Genomic DNA, 25,802 nt, shown 5'->3' with positions numbered 1-25,802 from the left:
TGCCACCAACACACATCATAAATACTGACATGATGCCACCAACACGTCATAAATACTGACATGATGCCACCAACACACGTCATAAATACTGACATGACACACACCAACACACGTCATAAATACTGACATGACACACACCAACACACGTCATAAATACTGACATGACACACACCAACACACGTCATAAATACTGACATGACACACACCAACACACGTCATAAATACTGACATGATGCCACCAACACACGTCATAAATACTGACATGATGCCACCAACACACGTCATAAATACTGACATGATGCCACCAACACACATCATAAATACTGACATGATGCCACCAACACACATCATAAATACTGACATGATGCGACCAACATGCATCATAAATACTGACATGATGCCACCAACACACATCATAAATACTGACATGATGCCACCAACACACGTCATAAATACTGACATGATGCCACCAACACGTCATAAATACTGACATGATGCCACCAACACACATCATAAATACTGACATGATGCCACCAACACACGTCATAAATACAGACATGATGCCACCAACACACATCATAAATACTGACATGATGCCACCAACACACGTCATAAATACTGACATGATGCCACCAACACACGTCATAAATACTGACATGATGCCACCAACACACGTCATAAATACTGACATGATGCCACCAACACACGTCATAAATACTGACATGATGCGACCAACACACATCATAAATACTGACATGACGCCACCAACACACGTCATAAATACTGACATGATGCCACCAACACACGTCATAAATACTGACATGATGCCACCAACACACGTCATAAATACTGACATGATGCCACCAACACGTCATAAATACTGACATGATGCCACCAACACACGTCATAAATACTGACATGACACACACCAACACACGTCATAAATACTGACATGACGCCACCAACACGTCATAAATACTGACTTGATGCCACCAACACACATCATAAATACTGACATGATGCCACCAACACACATCATAAATACTGACATGATGCCACCAACACACGTCATAAATACTGACATGACGCCACCAACACACGTCATAAATACTGACATGATGCCACCAACACACGTCATAAATACTGACATGATGCCACCAACACACGTCATAAATACTGACATGACACACACCAACACACGTCATAAATACTGACATGACACACACCAACACACGTCATAAATACTGACATGATGCCACCAACACACGTCATAAATACTGACATGATGCCACCAACACACGTCATAAATACTGACATGATGCCACCAACACACGTCATAAATACTGACATGATGCCACCAACACACGTCATAAATACTGACATGATGCCACCAACACACGTCATAAATACTGACATGATGCCACCAACACACGTCATAAATACTGACATGATGCCACCAACACACATCATAAATACTGACATGATGCCACCAACACACATCATAAATACTGACATGACGCCACCAACACACGTCATAAATACAGACATGATGCCACCAACACACATCATAAATACTGACATGACACACACCAACACACGTCATAAATACTGACATGACGCCACCAACACACATCATAAATACTGACATGATGCCACCAACACGTCATAAATACTGACATGATGCCACCAACACACATCATAAATACTGACATGACGCCACCAACACACGTCATAAATACTGACATGATGCCACCAACACACGTCATAAATACTGACATGATGCCACCAACACACGTCATAAATACTGACATGATGCGACCAACATGCATCATAAATACTGACATGATGCCACCAACACACGTCATAAATACTGACATGATGCCACCAACACACATCATAAATACTGACATGACGCCACCAACACACGTCATAAATACTGACATGATGCCACCAACACACGTCATAAATACTGACATGACACACACCAACACACGTCATAAATACTGACATGACGCCACCAACACGTCATAAATACTGACATGATGCCACCAACACGTCATAAATACTGACATGATGCCACCAACACACGTCATAAATACTGACATGATGCGACCAACATGCATCATAAATACTGACATGATGCGACCAACACACGTCATAAATACTGACATGATGCGACCAACATGCATCATAAATACTGACATGATGCCACCAACACACGTCATAAATACTGACATGATGCCACCAACACACATCATAAATACTGACATGACACACACCAACACACGTCATAAATACTGACATGACGCCACCAACACGTCATAAATACTGACATGATGCCACCAACACACGTCATAAATACTGACATGATGCCACCAACACACGTCATAAATACTGACATGATGCCACCAACACACGTCATAAATACTGACATGATGCCACCAACACACGTCATAAATACTGACATGATGCCACCAACACACGTCATAAATACTGACATGATGCGACCAACATGCATCATAAATACTGACATGATGCGACCAACATGCATCATAAATACTGACATGACGCCACCAACACACATCATAAATACTGACATGATGCCACCAACACACGTCATAAATACTGACATGATGCCACCAACACACATCATAAATACTGACATGACGCCACCAACACACGTCATAAATACTGACATGATGCCACCAACACACGTCATAAATACTGACATGACACACACCAACACACGTCATAAATACTGACATGACACACACCAACACACGTCATAAATACTGACATGACGCCACCAACACGTCATAAATACTGACATGATGCCACCAACACGTCATAAATACTGACATGATGCCACCAACACACGTCATAAATACTGACATGATGCGACCAACATGCATCATAAATACTGACATGATGCGACCAACACACGTCATAAATACTGACATGATGCGACCAACACACATCATAAATACTGACATGATGCCACCAACACACGTCATAAATACTGACATGATGCCACCAACACACGTCATAAATACTGACATGATGCCACCAACACACGTCATAAATACTGACATGATGCGACCAACATGCATCATAAATACTGACATGATGCCACCAACACACGTCATAAATACTGACATGATGCCACCAACACACATCATAAATACTGACATGACGCCACCAACACACGTCATAAATACTGACATGATGCCACCAACACACGTCATAAATACTGACATGACACACACCAACACACGTCATAAATACTGACATGACACACACCAACACACGTCATAAATACTGACATGACGCCACCAACACGTCATAAATACTGACATGATGCCACCAACACACGTCATAAATACTGACATGACGCCACCAACACACGTCATAAATACTGACATGACACACACCAACACACGTCATAAATACTGACATGACGCCACCAACACGTCATAAATACTGACATGATGCCACCAACACACGTCATAAATACTGACATGATGCCACCAACACACGTCATAAATACTGACATGATGCCACCAACACACGTCATAAATACTGACATGATGCCACCAACACACGTCATAAATACTGACATGATGCCACCAACACACGTCATAAATACTGACATGATGCGACCAACATGCATCATAAATACTGACATGATGCGACCAACATGCATCATAAATACTGACATGACGCCACCAACACACATCATAAATACTGACATGATGCCACCAACACACGTCATAAATACTGACATGATGCCACCAACACACATCATAAATACTGACATGACGCCACCAACACACGTCATAAATACTGACATGATGCCACCAACACACGTCATAAATACTGACATGACACACACCAACACACGTCATAAATACTGACATGACACACACCAACACACGTCATAAATACTGACATGACGCCACCAACACGTCATAAATACTGACATGATGCCACCAACACGTCATAAATACTGACATGATGCCACCAACACACGTCATAAATACTGACATGATGCGACCAACATGCATCATAAATACTGACATGATGCGACCAACACACGTCATAAATACTGACATGATGCGACCAACACACATCATAAATACTGACATGATGCCACCAACACACGTCATAAATACTGACATGATGCCACCAACACACGTCATAAATACTGACATGATGCCACCAACACACGTCATAAATACTGACATGATGCGACCAACATGCATCATAAATACTGACATGATGCCACCAACACACGTCATAAATACTGACATGATGCCACCAACACACATCATAAATACTGACATGACGCCACCAACACACGTCATAAATACTGACATGATGCCACCAACACACGTCATAAATACTGACATGACACACACCAACACACGTCATAAATACTGACATGACACACACCAACACACGTCATAAATACTGACATGACGCCACCAACACGTCATAAATACTGACATGATGCCACCAACACACGTCATAAATACTGACATGACGCCACCAACACACGTCATAAATACTGACATGATGCCACCAACACACGTCATAAATACTGACATGATGCGACCAACATGCATCATAAATACTGACATGATGCGACCAACACACGTCATAAATACTGACATGATGCGACCAACATGCATCATAAATACTGACATGATGCCACCAACACACGTCATAAATACTGACATGATGCCACCAACACACATCATAAATACTGACATGACACACACCAACACACGTCATAAATACTGACATGACGCCACCAACACGTCATAAATACTGACATGATGCCACCAACACACGTCATAAATACTGACATGATGCCACCAACACACGTCATAAATACTGACATGATGCCACCAACACACGTCATAAATACTGACATGATGCCACCAACACACGTCATAAATACTGACATGATGCCACCAACACACGTCATAAATACTGACATGATGCGACCAACATGCATCATAAATACTGACATGATGCCACCAACACACGTCATAAATACTGACATGATGCCACCAACACACATCATAAATACTGACATGACGCCACCAACACACGTCATAAATACTGACATGATGCCACCAACACACGTCATAAATACTGACATGACACACACCAACACACGTCATAAATACTGACATGACACACACCAACACACGTCATAAATACTGACATGACGCCACCAACACGTCATAAATACTGACATGATGCCACCAACACGTCATAAATACTGACATGATGCCACCAACACACGTCATAAATACTGACATGATGCGACCAACATGCATCATAAATACTGACATGATGCGACCAACACACGTCATAAATACTGACATGATGCGACCAACACACATCATAAATACTGACATGATGCCACCAACACACGTCATAAATACTGACATGATGCCACCAACACACGTCATAAATACTGACATGATGCCACCAACACACGTCATAAATACTGACATGATGCCACCAACACACGTCATAAATACTGACATGATGCCACCAACACACGTCATAAATACTGACATGATGCCACCAACACGTCATAAATACTGACATGATGCCACCAACACACGTCATAAATACTGACATGACACACACCAACACACGTCATAAATACTGACATGACACACACCAACACACGTCATAAATACTGACATGACACACACCAACACACGTCATAAATACTGACATGACACACACCAACACACGTCATAAATACTGACATGATGCCACCAACACACGTCATAAATACTGACATGATGCCACCAACACACGTCATAAATACTGACATGATGCCACCAACACACATCATAAATACTGACATGATGCCACCAACACGTCATAAATACTGACATGATGCCACCAACACACGTCATAAATACTGACATGACACACACCAACACACGTCATAAATACTGACATGACACACACCAACACACGTCATAAATACTGACATGACACACACCAACACACGTCATAAATACTGACATGACACACACCAACACACGTCATAAATACTGACATGATGCCACCAACACACGTCATAAATACTGACATGATGCCACCAACACACGTCATAAATACTGACATGATGCCACCAACACACATCATAAATACTGACATGATGCCACCAACACACATCATAAATACTGACATGATGCGACCAACATGCATCATAAATACTGACATGATGCCACCAACACACATCATAAATACTGACATGATGCCACCAACACACGTCATAAATACTGACATGATGCCACCAACACGTCATAAATACTGACATGATGCCACCAACACACATCATAAATACTGACATGATGCCACCAACACACGTCATAAATACAGACATGATGCCACCAACACACATCATAAATACTGACATGATGCCACCAACACACGTCATAAATACTGACATGATGCCACCAACACACGTCATAAATACTGACATGATGCCACCAACACACGTCATAAATACTGACATGATGCCACCAACACACGTCATAAATACTGACATGATGCGACCAACACACATCATAAATACTGACATGACGCCACCAACACACGTCATAAATACTGACATGATGCCACCAACACACGTCATAAATACTGACATGATGCCACCAACACACGTCATAAATACTGACATGATGCCACCAACACGTCATAAATACTGACATGATGCCACCAACACACGTCATAAATACTGACATGACACACACCAACACACGTCATAAATACTGACATGACGCCACCAACACGTCATAAATACTGACTTGATGCCACCAACACACATCATAAATACTGACATGATGCCACCAACACACATCATAAATACTGACATGATGCCACCAACACACGTCATAAATACTGACATGACGCCACCAACACACGTCATAAATACTGACATGATGCCACCAACACACGTCATAAATACTGACATGATGCCACCAACACACGTCATAAATACTGACATGATGCCACCAACACACGTCATAAATACTGACATGATGCCACCAACACACGTCATAAATACTGACATGATGCCACCAACACACATCATAAATACTGACATGATGCCACCAACACACATCATAAATACTGACATGACGCCACCAACACACGTCATAAATACAGACATGATGCCACCAACACACATCATAAATACTGACATGACACACACCAACACACGTCATAAATACTGACATGACGCCACCAACACGTCATAAATACTGACATGATGCCACCAACACACATCATAAATACTGACATGACGCCACCAACACACGTCATAAATACTGACATGATGCCACCAACACACGTCATAAATACTGACATGATGCCACCAACACACGTCATAAATACTGACATGATGCGACCAACATGCATCATAAATACTGACATGATGCCACCAACACACGTCATAAATACTGACATGATGCCACCAACACACATCATAAATACTGACATGACGCCACCAACACACGTCATAAATACTGACATGATGCCACCAACACACGTCATAAATACTGACATGACACACACCAACACACGTCATAAATACTGACATGACGCCACCAACACGTCATAAATACTGACATGATGCCACCAACACGTCATAAATACTGACATGATGCCACCAACGCACGTCATAAATACTGACATGATGCGACCAACATGCATCATAAATACTGACATGATGCGACCAACACACGTCATAAATACTGACATGATGCGACCAACATGCATCATAAATACTGACATGATGCCACCAACACACGTCATAAATACTGACATGATGCCACCAACACACATCATAAATACTGACATGACACACACCAACACACGTCATAAATACTGACATGACGCCACCAACACGTCATAAATACTGACATGATGCCACCAACACACGTCATAAATACTGACATGATGCCACCAACACACGTCATAAATACTGACATGATGCCACCAACACACGTCATAAATACTGACATGATGCCACCAACACACGTCATAAATACTGACATGATGCCACCAACACACGTCATAAATACTGACATGATGCGACCAACATGCATCATAAATACTGACATGATGCGACCAACATGCATCATAAATACTGACATGACGCCACCAACACACATCATAAATACTGACATGATGCCACCAACACACGTCATAAATACTGACATGATGCCACCAACACACATCATAAATACTGACATGACGCCACCAACACACGTCATAAATACTGACATGATGCCACCAACACACGTCATAAATACTGACATGACACACACCAACACACGTCATAAATACTGACATGACACACACCAACACACGTCATAAATACTGACATGACGCCACCAACACGTCATAAATACTGACATGATGCCACCAACACGTCATAAATACTGACATGATGCCACCAACACACGTCATAAATACTGACATGATGCGACCAACATGCATCATAAATACTGACATGATGCGACCAACACACGTCATAAATACTGACATGATGCGACCAACACACATCATAAATACTGACATGATGCCACCAACACACGTCATAAATACTGACATGATGCCACCAACACACGTCATAAATACTGACATGATGCCACCAACACACGTCATAAATACTGACATGATGCCACCAACACACGTCATAAATACTGACATGATGCCACCAACACACGTCATAAATACTGACATGATGCCACCAACACACGTCATAAATACTGACATGATGCCACCAACACACGTCATAAATACTGACATGATGCCACCAACACACATCATAAATACTGACATGATGCCACCAACACACATCATAAATACTGACATGATGCGACCAACATGCATCATAAATACTGACATGATGCCACCAACACACATCATAAATACTGACATGATGCCACCAACACACGTCATAAATACTGACATGATGCCACCAACACGTCATAAATACTGAAATGATGCCACCAACACACATCATAAATACTGACATGATGCCACCAACACACGTCATAAATACAGACATGATGCCACCAACACACATCATAAATACTGACATGATGCCACCAACACACGTCATAAATACTGACATGATGCCACCAACACACGTCATAAATACTGACATGATGCCACCAACACACGTCATAAATACTGACATGATGCCACCAACACACGTCATAAATACTGACATGATGCGACCAACACACATCATAAATACTGACATGACGCCACCAACACACGTCATAAATACTGACATGATGCCACCAACACACGTCATAAATACTGACATGATGCCACCAACACACGTCATAAATACTGACATGATGCCACCAACACACGTCATAAATACTGACATGATGCCACCAACACACGTCATAAATACTGACATGATGCCACCAACACACGTCATAAATACTGACATGACACACACCAACACACGTCATAAATACTGACATGACGCCACCAACACGTCATAAATACTGACTTGATGCCACCAACACACATCATAAATACTGACATGATGCCACCAACACACATCATAAATACTGACATGATGCCACCAACACACGTCATAAATACTGACATGACGCCACCAACACACGTCATAAATACTGACATGATGCCACCAACACACGTCATAAATACTGACATGATGCCACCAACACACGTCATAAATACTGACATGACACACACCAACACACGTCATAAATACTGACATGATGCCACCAACACACGTCATAAATACTGACATGATGCCACCAACACACGTCATAAATACTGACATGATGCCACCAACACACGTCATAAATACTGACATGATGCCACCAACACACATCATAAATACTGACATGATGCCACCAACACACATCATAAATACTGACATGACGCCACCAACACACGTCATAAATACTGACATGACACACACCAACACACGTCATAAATACTGACATGACGCCACCAACACACGTCATAAATACTGACATGATGCCACCAACACACGTCATAAATACTGACATGATGCCACCAACACACGTCATAAATACTGACATGATGCCACCAACACACATCATAAATACTGACATGACGCCACCAACACACGTCATAAATACTGACATGATGCCACCAACACACATCATAAATACTGACATGACACACACCAACACACGTCATAAATACTGACATGACACACACCAACACACGTCATAAATACTGACATGACGCCACCAACACGTCATAAATACTGACATGATGCCACCAACACGTCATAAATACTGACATGATGCCACCAACACACGTCATAAATACTGACATGACACACACCAACACACGTCATAAATACTGACATGACGCCACCAACACACGTCATAAATACTGACATGATGCCACCAACACACGTCATAAATACTGACATGATGCCACCAACACACGTCATAAATACTGACATGATGCCACCAACACACGTCATAAATACTGACATGATGCCACCAACACACGTCATAAATACTGACATGATGCCACCAACACACGTCATAAATACTGACATGACACACACCAACACACGTCATAAATACTGACATGACGCCACCAACACGTCATAAATACTGACATGATGCCACCAACACACGTCATAAATACTGACATGATGCCACCAACACACGTCATAAATACTGACATGATGCCACCAACACACATCATAAATACTGACATGACGCCACCAACACACGTCATAAATACTGACATGACGCCACCAACACACGTCATAAATACTGACATGACGCCACCAACACGTCATAAATACTGACATGATGCCACCAACACACGTCATAAATACTGACATGATGCCACCAACACACGTCATAAATACTGACATGACGCCACCAACACACGTCATAAATACTGACATGATGCCACCAACACACGTCATAAATACTGACATGATGCCACCAACACACGTCATAAATACTGACATGATGCCACCAACACACGTCATAAATACTGACATGATGCCACCAACACACGTCATAAATACTGACATGATGCCACCAACACACATCATAAATACTGACATGATGCCACCAACACACGTCATAAATACTGACATGATGCCACCAACACACATCATAAATACTGACATGACGCCACCAACACACGTCATAAATACTGACATGATGCCACCAACACACGTCATAAATACTGACATGACACACACCAACACACGTCATAAATACTGACATGACACACACCAACACACGTCATAAATACTGACATGACGCCACCAACACGTCATAAATACTGACATGATGCCACCAACACGTCATAAATACTGACATGATGCCACCAACACACGTCATAAATACTGACATGACACACACCAACACACGTCATAAATACTGACATGACACACACCAACACACGTCATAAATACTGACATGACGCCACCAACACATCATAAATACTGACATGACGCCACCAACACGTCATAAATACTGACATGATGCCACCAACACACGTCATAAATACTGACATGACACACACCAACACACGTCATAAATACTGACATGACACACACCAACACACGTCATAAATACTGACATGACGCCACCAACACGTCATAAATACTGACATGATGCCACCAACACGTCATAAATACTGACATGATGCCACCAACACACGTCATAAATACTGACATGATGCGACCAACATGCATCATAAATACTGACATGATGCGACCAACACACGTCATAAATACTGACATGATGCGACCAACACACATCATAAATACTGACATGATGCGACCAACATGCATCATAAATACTGACATGATGCCACCAACACACATCATAAATACTGACATGATGCCACCAACACGTCATAAATACTGACATGATGCCACCAACACGTCATAAATACTGACATGATGCCACCAACACACGTCATAAATACTGACATGATGCCACCAACACACATCATAAATACTGACATGATGCGACCAACACGCATCATAAATACTGACATGACGCCATCAACACACATCATAAATACTGACATGATGCCACCAACACACATCATAAATACTGACATGACGCCACCAACACACGTCATAAATACTGACATGATGCCACCAACACGTCATAAATACTGACATGATGCCACCAACACACGTCATAAATACTGACATGATGCCACCAACACACATCATAAATACTGACATGACGCGACCAACACACATCATAAATACTGACTTGATGCGACCAACACACGTCATAAATACTGACATGATGCGACCAACACCAAAGCCTTATTCTGAAACACGTTAAAAGCCTGGTTCTATAACACGTTAAAAGCCTCATTCTTGAACATCTTAAAAACCTGGTTCTGGAACACGTCATGAATACTGACATGTCATGACCAACACACGTCATGAATACTGACATGAAACCACCAACACACTCCATGAATACTGACGTAACACCTGGTTCTGGAACACGTTAAAAGCCTTGTTCTGTAACACATTAAAAGCCTGGTTTAGGAACACGTTAAAAGCCTAGTTCTGCAACATGTTAAAAGCCTTGTTCTGTAACATGATAAAGGTCTGGTTCTGTAACATGATAAAGGCCTGGTTCTGGAACACGTTAAAAGCCTGGTTCTGTAACATGATAAAGGTCTGGTTCTGTAACATGATAAAGGCCTGGTTCTGGAACACGTTAAAAGCCTGGTTCTGTAACACGGTAAAAGCCAAGTTTTGTAACACATTAAAAGCCTGGTTCTCGAACACGTTAAAAGCCTGGTTTTGGAACGTGTTAAAAGCCTGGTTCTGGAACACAGTAAAACCTGGTTCTGTAACATGATAAAGGTCTGGTTCTGGAACACATTAAAAGCCTGGTTCTGTAACACCTTAAAAGCCTGGTTCTGTAACACGGTAAAAACCTGGTTCTGGAACACCTTAAAAGCGTGGTTCTGGAACACGTAAAATGCCTGATTCTATAACATGTTAAAGGCCTGTTTTTGGAACATGTTAAAAGCCTGGTTCTGTAACACATTAAAAGCCTGGTTTTGGAACACGTCAAACACCTGGTTCTGGAACACCTTAAAAGCCTGGTTCTGGAACACGTAAAAAGCCTGGTTCTGTAACATGTTAAAAGCCTGTTTTTGGAACACGTTAAAAGCCTGGTTCTGTAACACATTAAAAGCCTGGTTTTGGAACACGTTAAAGGCCTGGTTCGGGAACACCTTACAAGCGGCATTATTTAGTGCCAGCAGTGTTTTTCTGCTCTTGGTTGTCTGATCATGGCATTACATCAGCACGCTACTCCCACCAAATGTCGACTTGAGGGTGGCCAAGTGGAATGAGTTTAAAACCTCGTTCACTTTTCTTTTCGTTGACATCGAGTTCGTGAGGAAATTGTTTCTTGGTGAGCGATCAGGCAGTTTGTTGTGTGGCCACATCCGTCCATCCATTATCTTAACGGCTCGTCCCGCCCTCACATGTTTTATTAATATAAGAAGGTGAGCGATCAGGCGATTTGTTGTGTGGCCACATCCGTCCATCCATTATCTTAACGGCTCGTCCCACCCTCATATGTTTAATTAATAGTGATCATACTTCCTGCAAACACCAGCTGCCGTTGCTGGTTAAACCTATGTAAAGTAGTCTTTTTAATGTTACTGCTAATTATTTTCATTATGTATTAAACTTCAGAATGGACACGGTACTGGGGCGTCCGGGTGGCGTAACGGTCTATTCCATTGCCTACTAACATGGGGATCGCCAGTCCAAATCCCCGGGGTAGTCCACATACCCCCGCGGGTGTGTGTCCTGGTCGCTGCACTAGCGCCTCCTCTGGTCGGTTGGGGCGCCTGTTCAGGGGGAGGGGGAACTGGCGAGAATAGCGTCAGGTGAAAAGAAGCGGCTGGTGACTCCACATGTATCGGAGGAGGCATGTGGTAGTCTGCAGCCCTCCTCGGATTGGTAGAGGGGGTGGAGCAGCGACCGGGATGGCTCGGGAGAGTGGGGTAATTGGCCAAGTACAATTGGAAGAAAAAAAGGGGGGGAAATCCAAAAAACAAAAATAGTAATGTTGGTAGTGAAGACACGGGGTTGATGTTGGTGATGTCTCTCCTGAAAATGTAAAATGGTGTTTCAGTGACTGTGAAGAGACTGTTGCCTGACATTCATCACTCGGTTGACTCGTGCAACACGTTATTTGGATGGTCGTGTACTTTGCAGGTGTGTAACATGGAGAACATTGACCCCCTGGGAATCCATACTGGAGAGTCCATTGTAGTGGCACCGAGTCAGACACTGAACGACCATGAGTACAACATGCTGAGAAACACAGCCATCAAAGTAATCCGGCACCTCGGCATTGTGGGGGAGTGCAACATCCAGTATGCGCTCAACCCTGAGTCTGAACAGGTATACATGCCACATAATCTACACTACCAGGAAGTCGCCATTTTTTTTTGCTTTCTGCTTGTATCTGGTATCTCTTTGTGTAGATTCAACATGAAGATTTGTCAGATGTCTTCTTATTCGCTGCATTAATACAGACACACTCATCAGTTGTGTACTCATCACATGTATTTTTTCTGTTGAAGTACTACATCATCGAGGTGAATGCCCGTCTGTCTCGGAGCTCCGCCCTGGCAAGCAAGGCGACAGGTTATCCTCTTGCCTATGTCGCAGCTAAACTTGGCCTTGGGATCCCTCTGCCCTTTCTCAAGTATGTCCACACATTTCATCAGATGTGATGCAGTTTTTTCATTAGTCAACTCTTTAATGAAGGACAAAGTACTGGTCTAATTTTAAATTAGCAGAGTACAAGTGGGTTCAAATTTAGCTCAAGCTGGGTTTAACATGAAACTAAGCTGTGTTACAAAATATCTATTTTTATATAAATGGAATCAAATAATACAATGATACAAATAATAGTAATCAAAATCGAGTAATCCACTTGCATGACATTTTAATTGAATTTAAATCAGTTGTGCGGCACGGTGGCGCAGTGGTTAGCGCTATTACCTCACAGCAAGAAGGTCCTGGGTTCGAGCCCCGGGGTATCCAACCTTGGGGGTGGTCCCGGGTCGTTCTCTGTGTGGAGTTTGCATGTTCTCCCCGTGTCTGTGTGGGTTTCCTCTGGGGGCTCCGGTTTCCTCCCACAGTCCAAAGACACGTAGGTCAGGTGACTCGGCCGTACTAAATTGCCCCTAGATATGAATGTGTTTGTGTGTGTGTGTGTGTGTGTGTGTGTGTGTGCGTGCGCGTGTGTGCGTGTGGGCCTTGTGATGGCCCTTTGCCTGTCCAGGGTGTCTCCCCGCCTGCCACCCAATGACTGCTGGGATAGGCTCCAGCATCCCCCCAGTCCTCATTATCCGCTCGGATAATGGATGGATGGATAAATGAAATCAATTGTATGTTGATCCCCGGGAAGGACTCTACACTGCCACGTTACTTACCAGAGGCTTGGGAATTAGAGCTACAGCCACATGTTTGCCTGCCATACTAAAAGGCACAAACTGGCCTCACCTTTCTTTTTAGCTTAGTGACAGACTCCTTGCAATAAGAGTAGCACTGTAGAAATTCCTGCTCATTATGAAAATCCATTGATTTGAGTGTTTCTCTTTTTGTGAGAACAATCTTTTTTTTTCACTCCACCTCAAGTAAGCTGCTACACGTGTTGAAATCAGAAGTGAAATGATAGGTAAAGTTTTTTGTTTATTTATTTATTTCAACCCAGACCTCAATGAAACATTGTCACGTATCATTTAGAATGATTGAGGCAAAAACTTCGCTGATCGCTGAAGTATTGAGAAACTTGCCTCGCTGCAGTCTTTTCACTGGGTTTCCAATGGGAACTCATTACGGGCATAAAAAAACAATGTGAACCTTTTCAAAACCAAGACGCTCACAGGAGTCAGACATGTATGAATATGTGGCATTAGATAGTTGCAAGCCATGCTTTCCATCAAGTTAAAATGACATTATCATGACTTTTGCAAATTTTCCTTGCTACATTAGCGTCCATCAAGGTTTGATATCCGAGTCTGGAAGTATGCAATGGGATTAATGGGCTACAGATGGTTGGGATGTACTGAGTCAACTGCGAAATGTAGTTTGAAATGAAATCAGACTTTGCCGTAGTTAAATCTGCATAAAGTGACATGTTTTCTATTTACAATGATTCAAACGACTCCCTGTAATGTGAAAGGATCTAACTAGTACTGTTGCGCCCACTGGGAATGACACACCAGTCTACAGTTTTCCTTAACTTTCAGTTCATTGTTTGGTTGTGTAGGTCCAGCAAATGCCACCGCCATCTTTGATTGAGTCCCCCTTTTGCTCACCAGACCCCCAAAATCCCGTCACCCCAATAAACCAAAGATAAGCTACTCGCAGAGGCGAGGAATCAAGCGCAGAAAGGCAACTCTACATTTAGCGAGAATCAGGTGGATTTTCATGTCAGGCTGTCCTTGCTGAATGCAACCACAGGGGGGCTGATAAGCTTGGGCAAATTATCCTCAAGTATGAAAGGGCTCAAGACTCAAGATTTTGCCACCCCTTGCTAAGTCCTGACCAGTCTTTGTGGCCATTTTTTAAAGCATGTTTAATTTTGTCACGACGGTGTCATGGTGTGTGAATCGTTCAAAGACTGAAATCAGAGACCGGCTCTGGGAATAGCCAATCTGATTGAAAGATTGCAACTTAAACAGAACAGTAGGATATACCGTCACTTTAGCAACAATAACTTGTGCTGGCACGCATCAGAAAACCACATATTTAAAGGGGAACTAAACTCTAGACCATTTAATGAGTTTGATGACATCCACTGGTTAAAAAAATCATTCAAAGGTTAAGAATGTGCCAGGCTTGTTATTAGCTGCAGCTAATAAAATTAATAATGGGTCTGTTTAATTTATTAGTCAGGTCAGGCCCAGTCAGGTCCATCTGCTAATGGTACCATATAAACCATTACTACCTGTTCTATGGTGCAAGTGGTTGGCAACTAATCCGGCTCCCCCACCCCCACACTCTGGACTTGACCAGTGAGGAGGGTGTGTGGGCACCCAGCAGGACTAAAAACAAGGCCTGTCAAATGCGGATGAGCTCCTCTGTGAGTCAACAGCACCCATACCCTGGAGAGGAGATGGGCGCCAGCAGGGTCATAAGCCCACTGAAACACATGTATAGAAGCATAAAATCAGAAAATCATACTGGATCAGTACAGGCCCAGGTTACCAATGGCCGCATCTCCCAATGCCATGCTAGAGGATGGGGTCGAAAAGTATGCTACTACAGCACACACTTTGTTGCTTTGTGAAGGTTGCACATTTTTCTCAAGCAGCTTCACAGCAACACTACATCCTGTCCTTAGACCCTTGCATTGGATAAGGAACAACTCCCTAAAAAAACACCTTTAACAGGAAGAAAAAATAGGAAGAAACCTCAGGGAGAGCAACAGAGGAGGGCTCTCGCTACCAAGATGGACAATGTGCAATAGATGTTGAGTAGTTGTGCAGTTATGAATATAGTGGAATATGTGAGTGGTTTAAAACAAATGTCGGTGTGTGACAAGGTTGTTATATATTGGCCATCTTGGTTTGTCCCTTCTGAGATACCGTCACGCTTCCCTTGTGTACCTTCTGTGTTATGATTATGCGGATTCTGGGGTTCCGACAAGAATACATCTGCTCACATAAAATACTCCTCCGTCTCCTGCCTCTCTATGAGAAGTTATACTCAAGTAGAAATAGGAGTATACAGCAAAACTGGTGACGAGGTAATACGTTCTCACGTTATTATTTTCGGTAGAAAGTCCGACTTATACAAGTTTTTCTTGTGGATGTACAGCGTGAGGTTGAAGCTAACTTAGCTACAAGCTAGCAAGCTAACTACCATATTGTAGAGAAGACGGCACTCGAACAGAGGACAGTGCTGCTGCGTGAGCAGGCAGAATCTCCGCGGTGGAAAGGAGACGGAAAGAAAGGATAAAAAAAGAAGGGCAGTAAGTCAAACGAAACAACAAAAAGATAGACAAAGTGGACTGGCTGAAAAGGAAAATTAGCATAAAGAAGCATATGTTTAAGGCTAATTGCTGAAATCAGTGGAAAACAACCAATACTGTATGAAAATGGCGGCACTAATAGGAAACATAGGACCATTTGAAGAAAACGCAGAGCAGTGGAGCGCATACACTGAAACGTTTGAGTATTTTATACTTGCTAACAAGATTAATGGAGAGGATGTGGTGCCAACCTTCTTGAGTGTTATGGGAGGAAAAACATTCAACCTACTGTGCCCTTTAGTGCAACCTGACAAGCCAGGGGACAAATCATATGATCAGATAGTCCAAACACTGGGATATCACTACTCTCCTAAGCCACTGATCATCGCAGAGCAGTTCAGATTCCATAAAAGGAACCAGGAAGAAGGGGAATGTGTTTCACAGTTCGTAGCTGCACTGAAACGGTTATCTGAACATTGTGAATTTGGACATGTGCTCAATGACGCCATACGTGACAGATTGGTGTGTGGCCTACGTTGTGAGTCCATCCAGAAACGACTACTTTCTGAGGCTGATTTGACACTGAAAAAGGCCATAACGATAAGCACGTCAATGGAGATGGCTGCTCATGAAGCACAGCAACTAAGGGCATCAACACAAGTGCAGCAGTTGTCTTATGAGTCCAAGAACAAGGCAGCAGCTGGCAAGCCATGCTACCGTTGTGGTAAAACGGCACCAGGAATCAGAGTGCTGGTGTAGAGACTTGGAGTGCAGATACTGTGGTAAGAAAGGCCAAATTGAACGCACCTGTAAAACAAAAAAGACCCAAACACACAAACAGCACATTAGAAAGAAGGAAAGTGGCTTCAACAGAAGCAAAAAGAAACACGTGAATAAGATGGAGCATGACCAGGATGAGCAGAGCAGCTGTGAGTCTGACGATGACACAATGTCTGTTCTATCTGTGAGGGACAGTGATGATGGATACTGGGTCACACCACTGTTAGAGAACCGAGCAGTGCAGATGCAAGTAGACACCGATACACGTGTATCCATGGTATCAGAAGCTGTCTATAAGGAGAAGCTGCGGCAGTGCACGGGTGAGGCTGTTCCAGTGTTAGGCGTTGTGGACGTGACAGTAGAACACAACAAACAGAAAATGATTATTCCACTCTACATCAGTAAAGGAAACTGTCCAGCTCTGCTAAGCCGCAGATGGCTGGAAAAGCTCAGACTGAACTGGCAGGATGTGTTCCTGGTTAATGACAGAGACACAGGCCCCCTACAGGAGATCTTGGAGAAACACTCCAAGGTTTTTGATGGCGAACTCGGCAGCATGAAATACATTACAGTTAAGCTGACAGTCAGTCCAGGAAGCACACCAAAGTGTCTAAAAGCTAGACCTGGCCCGTATGCCATCAGACCCAAGGTAGAGGCAGAATTAGAAAAAGTAGTGAAGAGTGGAGTATTGGAACCAGTGAGAACAAGTGAATGGGCTACATCAATTGTGCCAGTCATGAAAAAGGACGGGTCTCCAAGGATCTGCGGTGATTTTAAAGTCACTGTGAATCCTGTCTTGACTGCAGAACAGTATCCTTTACCCCTCATTGATGACCTTTTCAGGTTTGTCTGGAGGACAGAAGTTAGTAAGATAGACTTATGTCAGGCATATCTGCAGATGCATGTGGATCCAGAGTCACAGGAACTGTTGACCATAGTGACACACAAAGGGCTGTACAGGTACCATAGGCTCCCTTTTGGGATTACTTCTGCCCCTGCACTGTTCCAAAGAGCAATGGACCAAACTCTGAGTGGACTACCAGGGGTCCAGTGCTATCTGGATGACCTCCTTATCACAGGTCCAGATGAGGACTCCCACTTAAGGAACCTGGAAGCAACTACAAAGACTGGAGGATTATGGTCTGAGAGTAAGGAAGAATAAATGTGAGTTTTTCATATCTTCTGTTGAGTACCTGGGCCACGTAATTGACAGTAACGGACTCCACAAGGCACCGTCAAAGGTGAAGGCTATTGTGGATGCGCCGTCCCCAAAGAATGTGAGTCAACTGAGATCATTCCTCGGCCTGCTGACATACTATGCAAAGTTCATGCCTAACCTAGCCAATAAGCTGAAGCCACTGCATGAGCTTTTAAACAAAAGCAAGATATGGAAGTTGACAGACAAATGTGAGGCAGCTTTCAGAGAAGTCAAGTTGGCCCTCTCTGAATCAGAGGCCCCCACTCATTTCAACCCCAAACTACCACTTCATTTTGCATGTAATGCCTCATGGTATGGTGTAGGTGCAGTAGTGTCACACATCTTACCATCAGGGGAAGAGGGACCAATTGCCTCCGCATCGAGGACCTTGAGCCAGGCAGAAGCCATGTACGCACAGATTGAGTGTGTCCATAATATTTGGAGTGCGGAAAATCCATCAGTAATTTTTTGGCAGGAAATTTACGCTATTGACTGACCATCGATCACTCAACTCTATCTTTGGTCCCCACACTGGCATACCGTCACTGGCAGCCATTCGCATCCAGAGATGGGCTCTGTTATTGTCCGCTGACCAGTATGACATAAAGTACAGGAAAGCAGATGGGCACGGGAATGCAGATGGGCTCTCCAGGCTCCCTTTACCTGTCACACACGCTGAGCCAACACAAGCCGAGATCTTCTACTCCAAGGAAGTGCCTGCTGCTCCAGTGACCTCGACTCATGTGAAGAAACACACACGCACTAATCCAGTCCTGTATGAGGTTATGGACATCATCACCTGTGGGATGAGAGGAGAAATGACACAGAGTTTGAGGCCTTACCTGGTGAGAAGGAACGAGCTTTCATTCCAGTCTGGATGCTTATTGTGGGGCTGTCGTGTCATCGTTCCACCACCACTAAGAGAGAAAGTGCATGATGAGCTCCACTTTGGACACTGGTGTGATGTGAATGAAAGAGATCGCATGCAGCTATTTCTGGTGGCTTAGCCTGGACGCAGTTATAGAGGAGAAAGTAAAGTCATGTTCTGCATGCCAGAAATTGAGAAACCTCCCACGGCTGCTCCATTACACCCATGGGACTGGCCTGAAGAACCATGGCAAAGAGTCCAAATAGACTTTGTTGGACTGCTGGAGAACTACTTGTTTTTAGTGGTGGTCGATGCTCATAGGAAATGGCCTGAGGTGGCCGTCATGAAGAGCACCTCCTCAGAGGGAACCATTGAAAAGCTAAGGTCTATCTCCAGCCGTTTTGATTTACCACAGCAGCTTGTTAGTGATAACGGCCCACAACTAGTGTCTGAAGAGTTAGAGACATTCATAGAAGAGAACGGAGCCCAACACATGAAGTCTGCGCCATATCACCCAGCTACAAATGGGCTCGCGGAAAGATTTGTACAGACTATGAAGCAAGCACTCAAGTCCTGTCAAGGTACGCAGTCCCTCAACCGGCATCTCAGTGCCTTCCTGTTGTTTTACCAAAACACACCTCATGCTACCACAAAGGTGTCTCCTGCCACAGCTCTGCTCAAGAGACAACTCTGTACTCATCTGGACCTCCTGAGACCACAAAAGACAAGAGAGGTTGTGCACCATCAACAGAGAGCTCTGGTAGAGAGATGAGGGAAATCAAGGCTGCGGAGCTTCACAGCTGGTGACAGGATTCTCGCCCGGAACTATGCCAAGGGGGAAAAGTGGACACCAGCAACAGTTTTAGCAAAAACAGGTCCAGTGTCTTACACTGTAGAAACCAGTAGTCATCTAATCTGGAGAAGACACGTTGATCAACTACTCCACGCTTCTGGTTCCTGTGTTGACTCACCTCAGCCATTATCCTTTGATCTAGAGCTGGAGGTCTACCAGGAACCACCTCCATCACTAGAAGCTCCCCAGACGCCAGCGTCCGGAATGGATACAGTTCCAGACACCCCAACGCCTACTGAGGTGCCTACGCCAGGCATCACTTCGCCCAGACCAGGACCCATACAGGCCCCACCAAGAGACACAGTGACTGACTTACCCACAGGTCGTACTTACCCCAGAAGAGACAGACGACCTCCGGATAGACTGACACTGTAGTCTAGAGACTAACCCACGGCGTTGGGGCATAATAATCCCCAGGGTTCAGTCCGGGAAATGAGGTAGTCTACCCTCTTTCCCTAGTTCAGGCAAAAGTTCTATATTGTCAAAACAAGTTTTGGTAATTAACACGTTAATTTGTTAAAAGTAATTATAAAGGGCAGAATACCAAACAATAGAGACTGTGACATATCAATAGAGTTTATTTGAAACCGAGACTTTTAAAGAAAGTATATATAGAATGAAATGTTTTACTTTTGTTAAGGGAACATCAAAAGTAAAAGGGGAGGGATATGTTATGTATTGGCCATCTAGGTTTGTCCCTTCTGAGATACCATCCCGCTTCCGTTGTGTACCTTGTGTGTTATGGTTATGCGGATTCCAGGGTTCCGACAAGAATACATCTGCCCACATAAAATACTCCTCCGTCTCCTGCCTCTTTATTAGAAGGTATACTCAAGTAGAAATAGGAGTATACAACAAAGATTGCCTACTATCACCTTCAATGTTCAATCTTTTCCTTGAACAGATTATGACGGATGACCCTGAAGACTTTAGCAGAATTGTTAAAATAGGTGCAAAAATGATCACGATTCTTAGATTTGCTGATGATATCGACTTGATAGTGGGAACCAGGACTGAACTGGCAGAACTAATGAACTGTTTAGATTCCACTGCAAGAATGTATGGAATAGAAATTAGCAGCGAAAAGAGTAAGATCATGACTTCAGGAATACAACAACCAAGGGAAAATAATGGCAAAATTCAAATGAATGCAGAAGACCTGGAAACAGTGCATCAGTTCAATTACCTCGGCTCTCTAATCAACAGTGAAGTGGCTTGCAAAATGGAGGTGAAGAGACGAGTAGCAATGGCAATAGAACAATTGGCTAAGCTGAATAAAATGTGGAGCTGCAAGGACATCAAAACGGAAACCAAGTTGAATTTGGTGTGCTCCTTGATGACGGCAGTAGTTCTATATGGGCGTGAAACATGGACATACACAGTCAGTATAGCGAAGAGAATAGTGGCCTTCAAGGTGAGATGTTGTTACAGAGTTCTGAACATCCATTGGAAATAACTCAAAAGCAATGAATATGTACTAAAGAAGATCGGACTAGGGAAGAGAGAACTGATGGAAATGGCAAGATGAAGAAAACTGCAGTAGTTGGACATGTGTGTAGCAGGAAAGGAGTATCAAGATCAGCCTGGCACATTTTTAACTGTTTGATGGTTAACCCTCAATATCTTTTTAATTGAAAAATAATTTTCAAACTAACCACCCTCACTCTGTGCCAGACTCGAAATTAGCAATTGAGATCCCAACTACTTGTAGAAAAGAATGATTTGTGGTGATACACAATTGACGATAGATTCAGCAGGGGCTGCTGCTCCTTTAAGGCAGACGTTCAGAGTGCTGACGTAGGCACTGCCTAGAGTTTTCCAGGAAGTGGAGCGATGTTTTCAGCAGCCTAGCGGTTAGCTGGTTGCCACGAGAGATTGTGCTGTATCAGTGTTGTTTTGTGTGGTGAGTAAACAGAATTGACTCGACTCGATCTCTCCGTCTCCTCATTCACGCACTCCCACAGATTGACTTTTTATCTGAAAGTAAAAGTTGGGAATCCTCTCCATGACTTACAATGGACTGTAACATGTTCGGAGCCTGCTAACTAGTGGCCTGGTTGGAACTGCACCTTAAGGTACTTAAACACTGGCTTCAACTTCCGTCCCTGGTAGCTGGCACTTGGTCATTACACAAGGTGCTGCTGGTACATTGGAACAGGGATATTTATAAATACTTCCCCTAAGTAAAACTGTGCTTCACAACAACAGTATTGATGTTACTAAGAGATTTGTTGTTTTTACATGCATTGATAAACAACTGCACTATAGCAGTTGAGCTGAGATTGTAACACACTGCTGGTGCTTTGGAAATAGTGATATTTATAAATACTTAGAAGTAAAACGGTGCTTCACACCGTTAATGCCGATATTCTCTGAAAATACTAATTTTACATGATTATCAACAAAAATGCAAGTTTTGTCAGTTACAACAGATAAACTCAGGCATGCGCATGAACCTGGTTTGGAGGGAGGGGTTACGAGAGGGAAGGGGGAAGCAGAGCATACAACATAGAAATATTTATGGAGTTAGCAGATTCTGGATGTGTCAGTAAACCATTGTGTGCTTACACATCCAGAAGAAATAGAGCATCGGTGTCACTTTTGAGTCCTCCGTGAGCATGATCCAGCTGAAAAAATTGGTTGCGAGATTGTGCGAGTTTGTTACACTTTGGCCACAGTAGAAACAGGAAAGGATGTGCGGGAAGTGACTTAGCTGTAAGTTGTATTTTGGGTAGATCTTTTTAGCACTGTATTTATTAACTGTCTGACATCTAGCAGTCAAGAATTGCTTAATGCAGCTTTAAAACATTCTGGATATACATAAAAGAAATTAAGAAATGTGTTGCAGTACTGTTGTCTTCCTGTTTTTGAAAAGATGTATCTTGGTTTTTGAAGACTTAAACAACTGACCTTTGGATTGTGTTGAAGCCTGCCTTAGATTGAGCCAAGTGGTAAATTTTACAGTACTGAATTGAAATGTACAGGGTTTTTTGTCTGCAAAATTTCCGTGATCAAAATTTAACTTGAAGATTACAATTTTGAAACAAGATTAAAGTCAAGGTTTAATCAAAAATTAATCAGAGTTTAAAAGTAACGTTAATTTGATCCTGTTAAGTCTTTGACTAGGTTTAAAAGTTGGAGTGACAGTCAGTTGCTCACCTATGGTTTAATCCGGCTTCAAGCTTAAGGTTTTCTGGTGCAGTTCAACCTAAATGACAGGTTTTATAAGCCTGTAGTATTCTTGAACATATTTTTATATTTGTTTCTGTAGGAACTCTGTGACCAACTCTACAACAGCTAACTTTGAACCCAGTCTGGACTACTGTGTGGTGAAAGTGCCTCGCTGGGATCTCAGCAAGTTCCTCAGGGTCTCCACCAAAATAGGCAGTTCCATGAAAAGTGTCGGTGAGAGGCAGCTAAAAATTAAAACGGATTTTTGTTGATTTTAACACATTCCCATGTCATGTATAGTATGAAATTTTATTTACTAGATATTCACACCATTTAGTCTGACCACAGAAAGAAATATAACATTCGTACATTTGAAATTCAGACATTCAAAGTCAAGCACCTTAGCTTAGCTTACGAGCCACCGGGATGTCCCAAAGTGAACACAGTTGAATTAAATGTTTTATCGATTACCTTTGATTCAACCAAAGCAAGTTCCTCAAGTGTATTAACGTTTAGTAGGACATAAAGGGTAAGGATAATAATTTATTGAATACAATAAAACATGAAGAGTAATCCCTTTTCTTTCTTAATATCTGGTCGACCAAGCAGTGTCAAAGAGAAATTAAATGATACGTATCGTAGTGTGGTTGACCCAGGTCCTGTCCCAGTACACCCCCTTAGCCCCACCACCTGGCCCTATCCCTCAGTCGTGCATGCACCTGCATGGTGCAGAGCGTCTCATTTATATTTGGGGTCGAGAGGTAGTGTTCTTCTAGCCCTCCATCTGAGGATTTCCAGATGCAAGCTCAGAAACGTGTCGTTAAAGAAATCTCTCAGAAT

The 25,802-nt window shown here is 43.0% G+C and overlaps 1 protein-coding gene across 1 annotated transcript in view; it reads left to right on the top strand.

The window, feature by feature from the left end:
- Positions 1 to 25,802, top strand: part of cad (carbamoyl-phosphate synthetase 2, aspartate transcarbamylase, and dihydroorotase) — a 141,585-nt gene that overhangs the window by 68,490 nt on the left and 47,293 nt on the right. Inside the window, exons 13-15 of the mRNA XM_056295188.1 lie at positions 14,318 to 14,506; positions 14,689 to 14,813; positions 25,063 to 25,196. Of these exons, the coding sequence (XP_056151163.1) occupies positions 14,318 to 14,506; positions 14,689 to 14,813; positions 25,063 to 25,196 (448 nt within the window). The remainder of the gene's footprint in view (positions 1 to 14,317; positions 14,507 to 14,688; positions 14,814 to 25,062; positions 25,197 to 25,802) is intronic.

This window comes from Lampris incognitus, chromosome 15, assembly GCF_029633865.1.
Source record: "Lampris incognitus isolate fLamInc1 chromosome 15, fLamInc1.hap2, whole genome shotgun sequence".
NCBI lineage: Eukaryota > Metazoa > Chordata > Actinopteri > Lampriformes > Lampridae > Lampris > Lampris incognitus.
The sequence above is the reverse complement of the archived record's forward strand: the minus strand, read 5'-3'. Positions and strand labels throughout refer to the sequence as shown.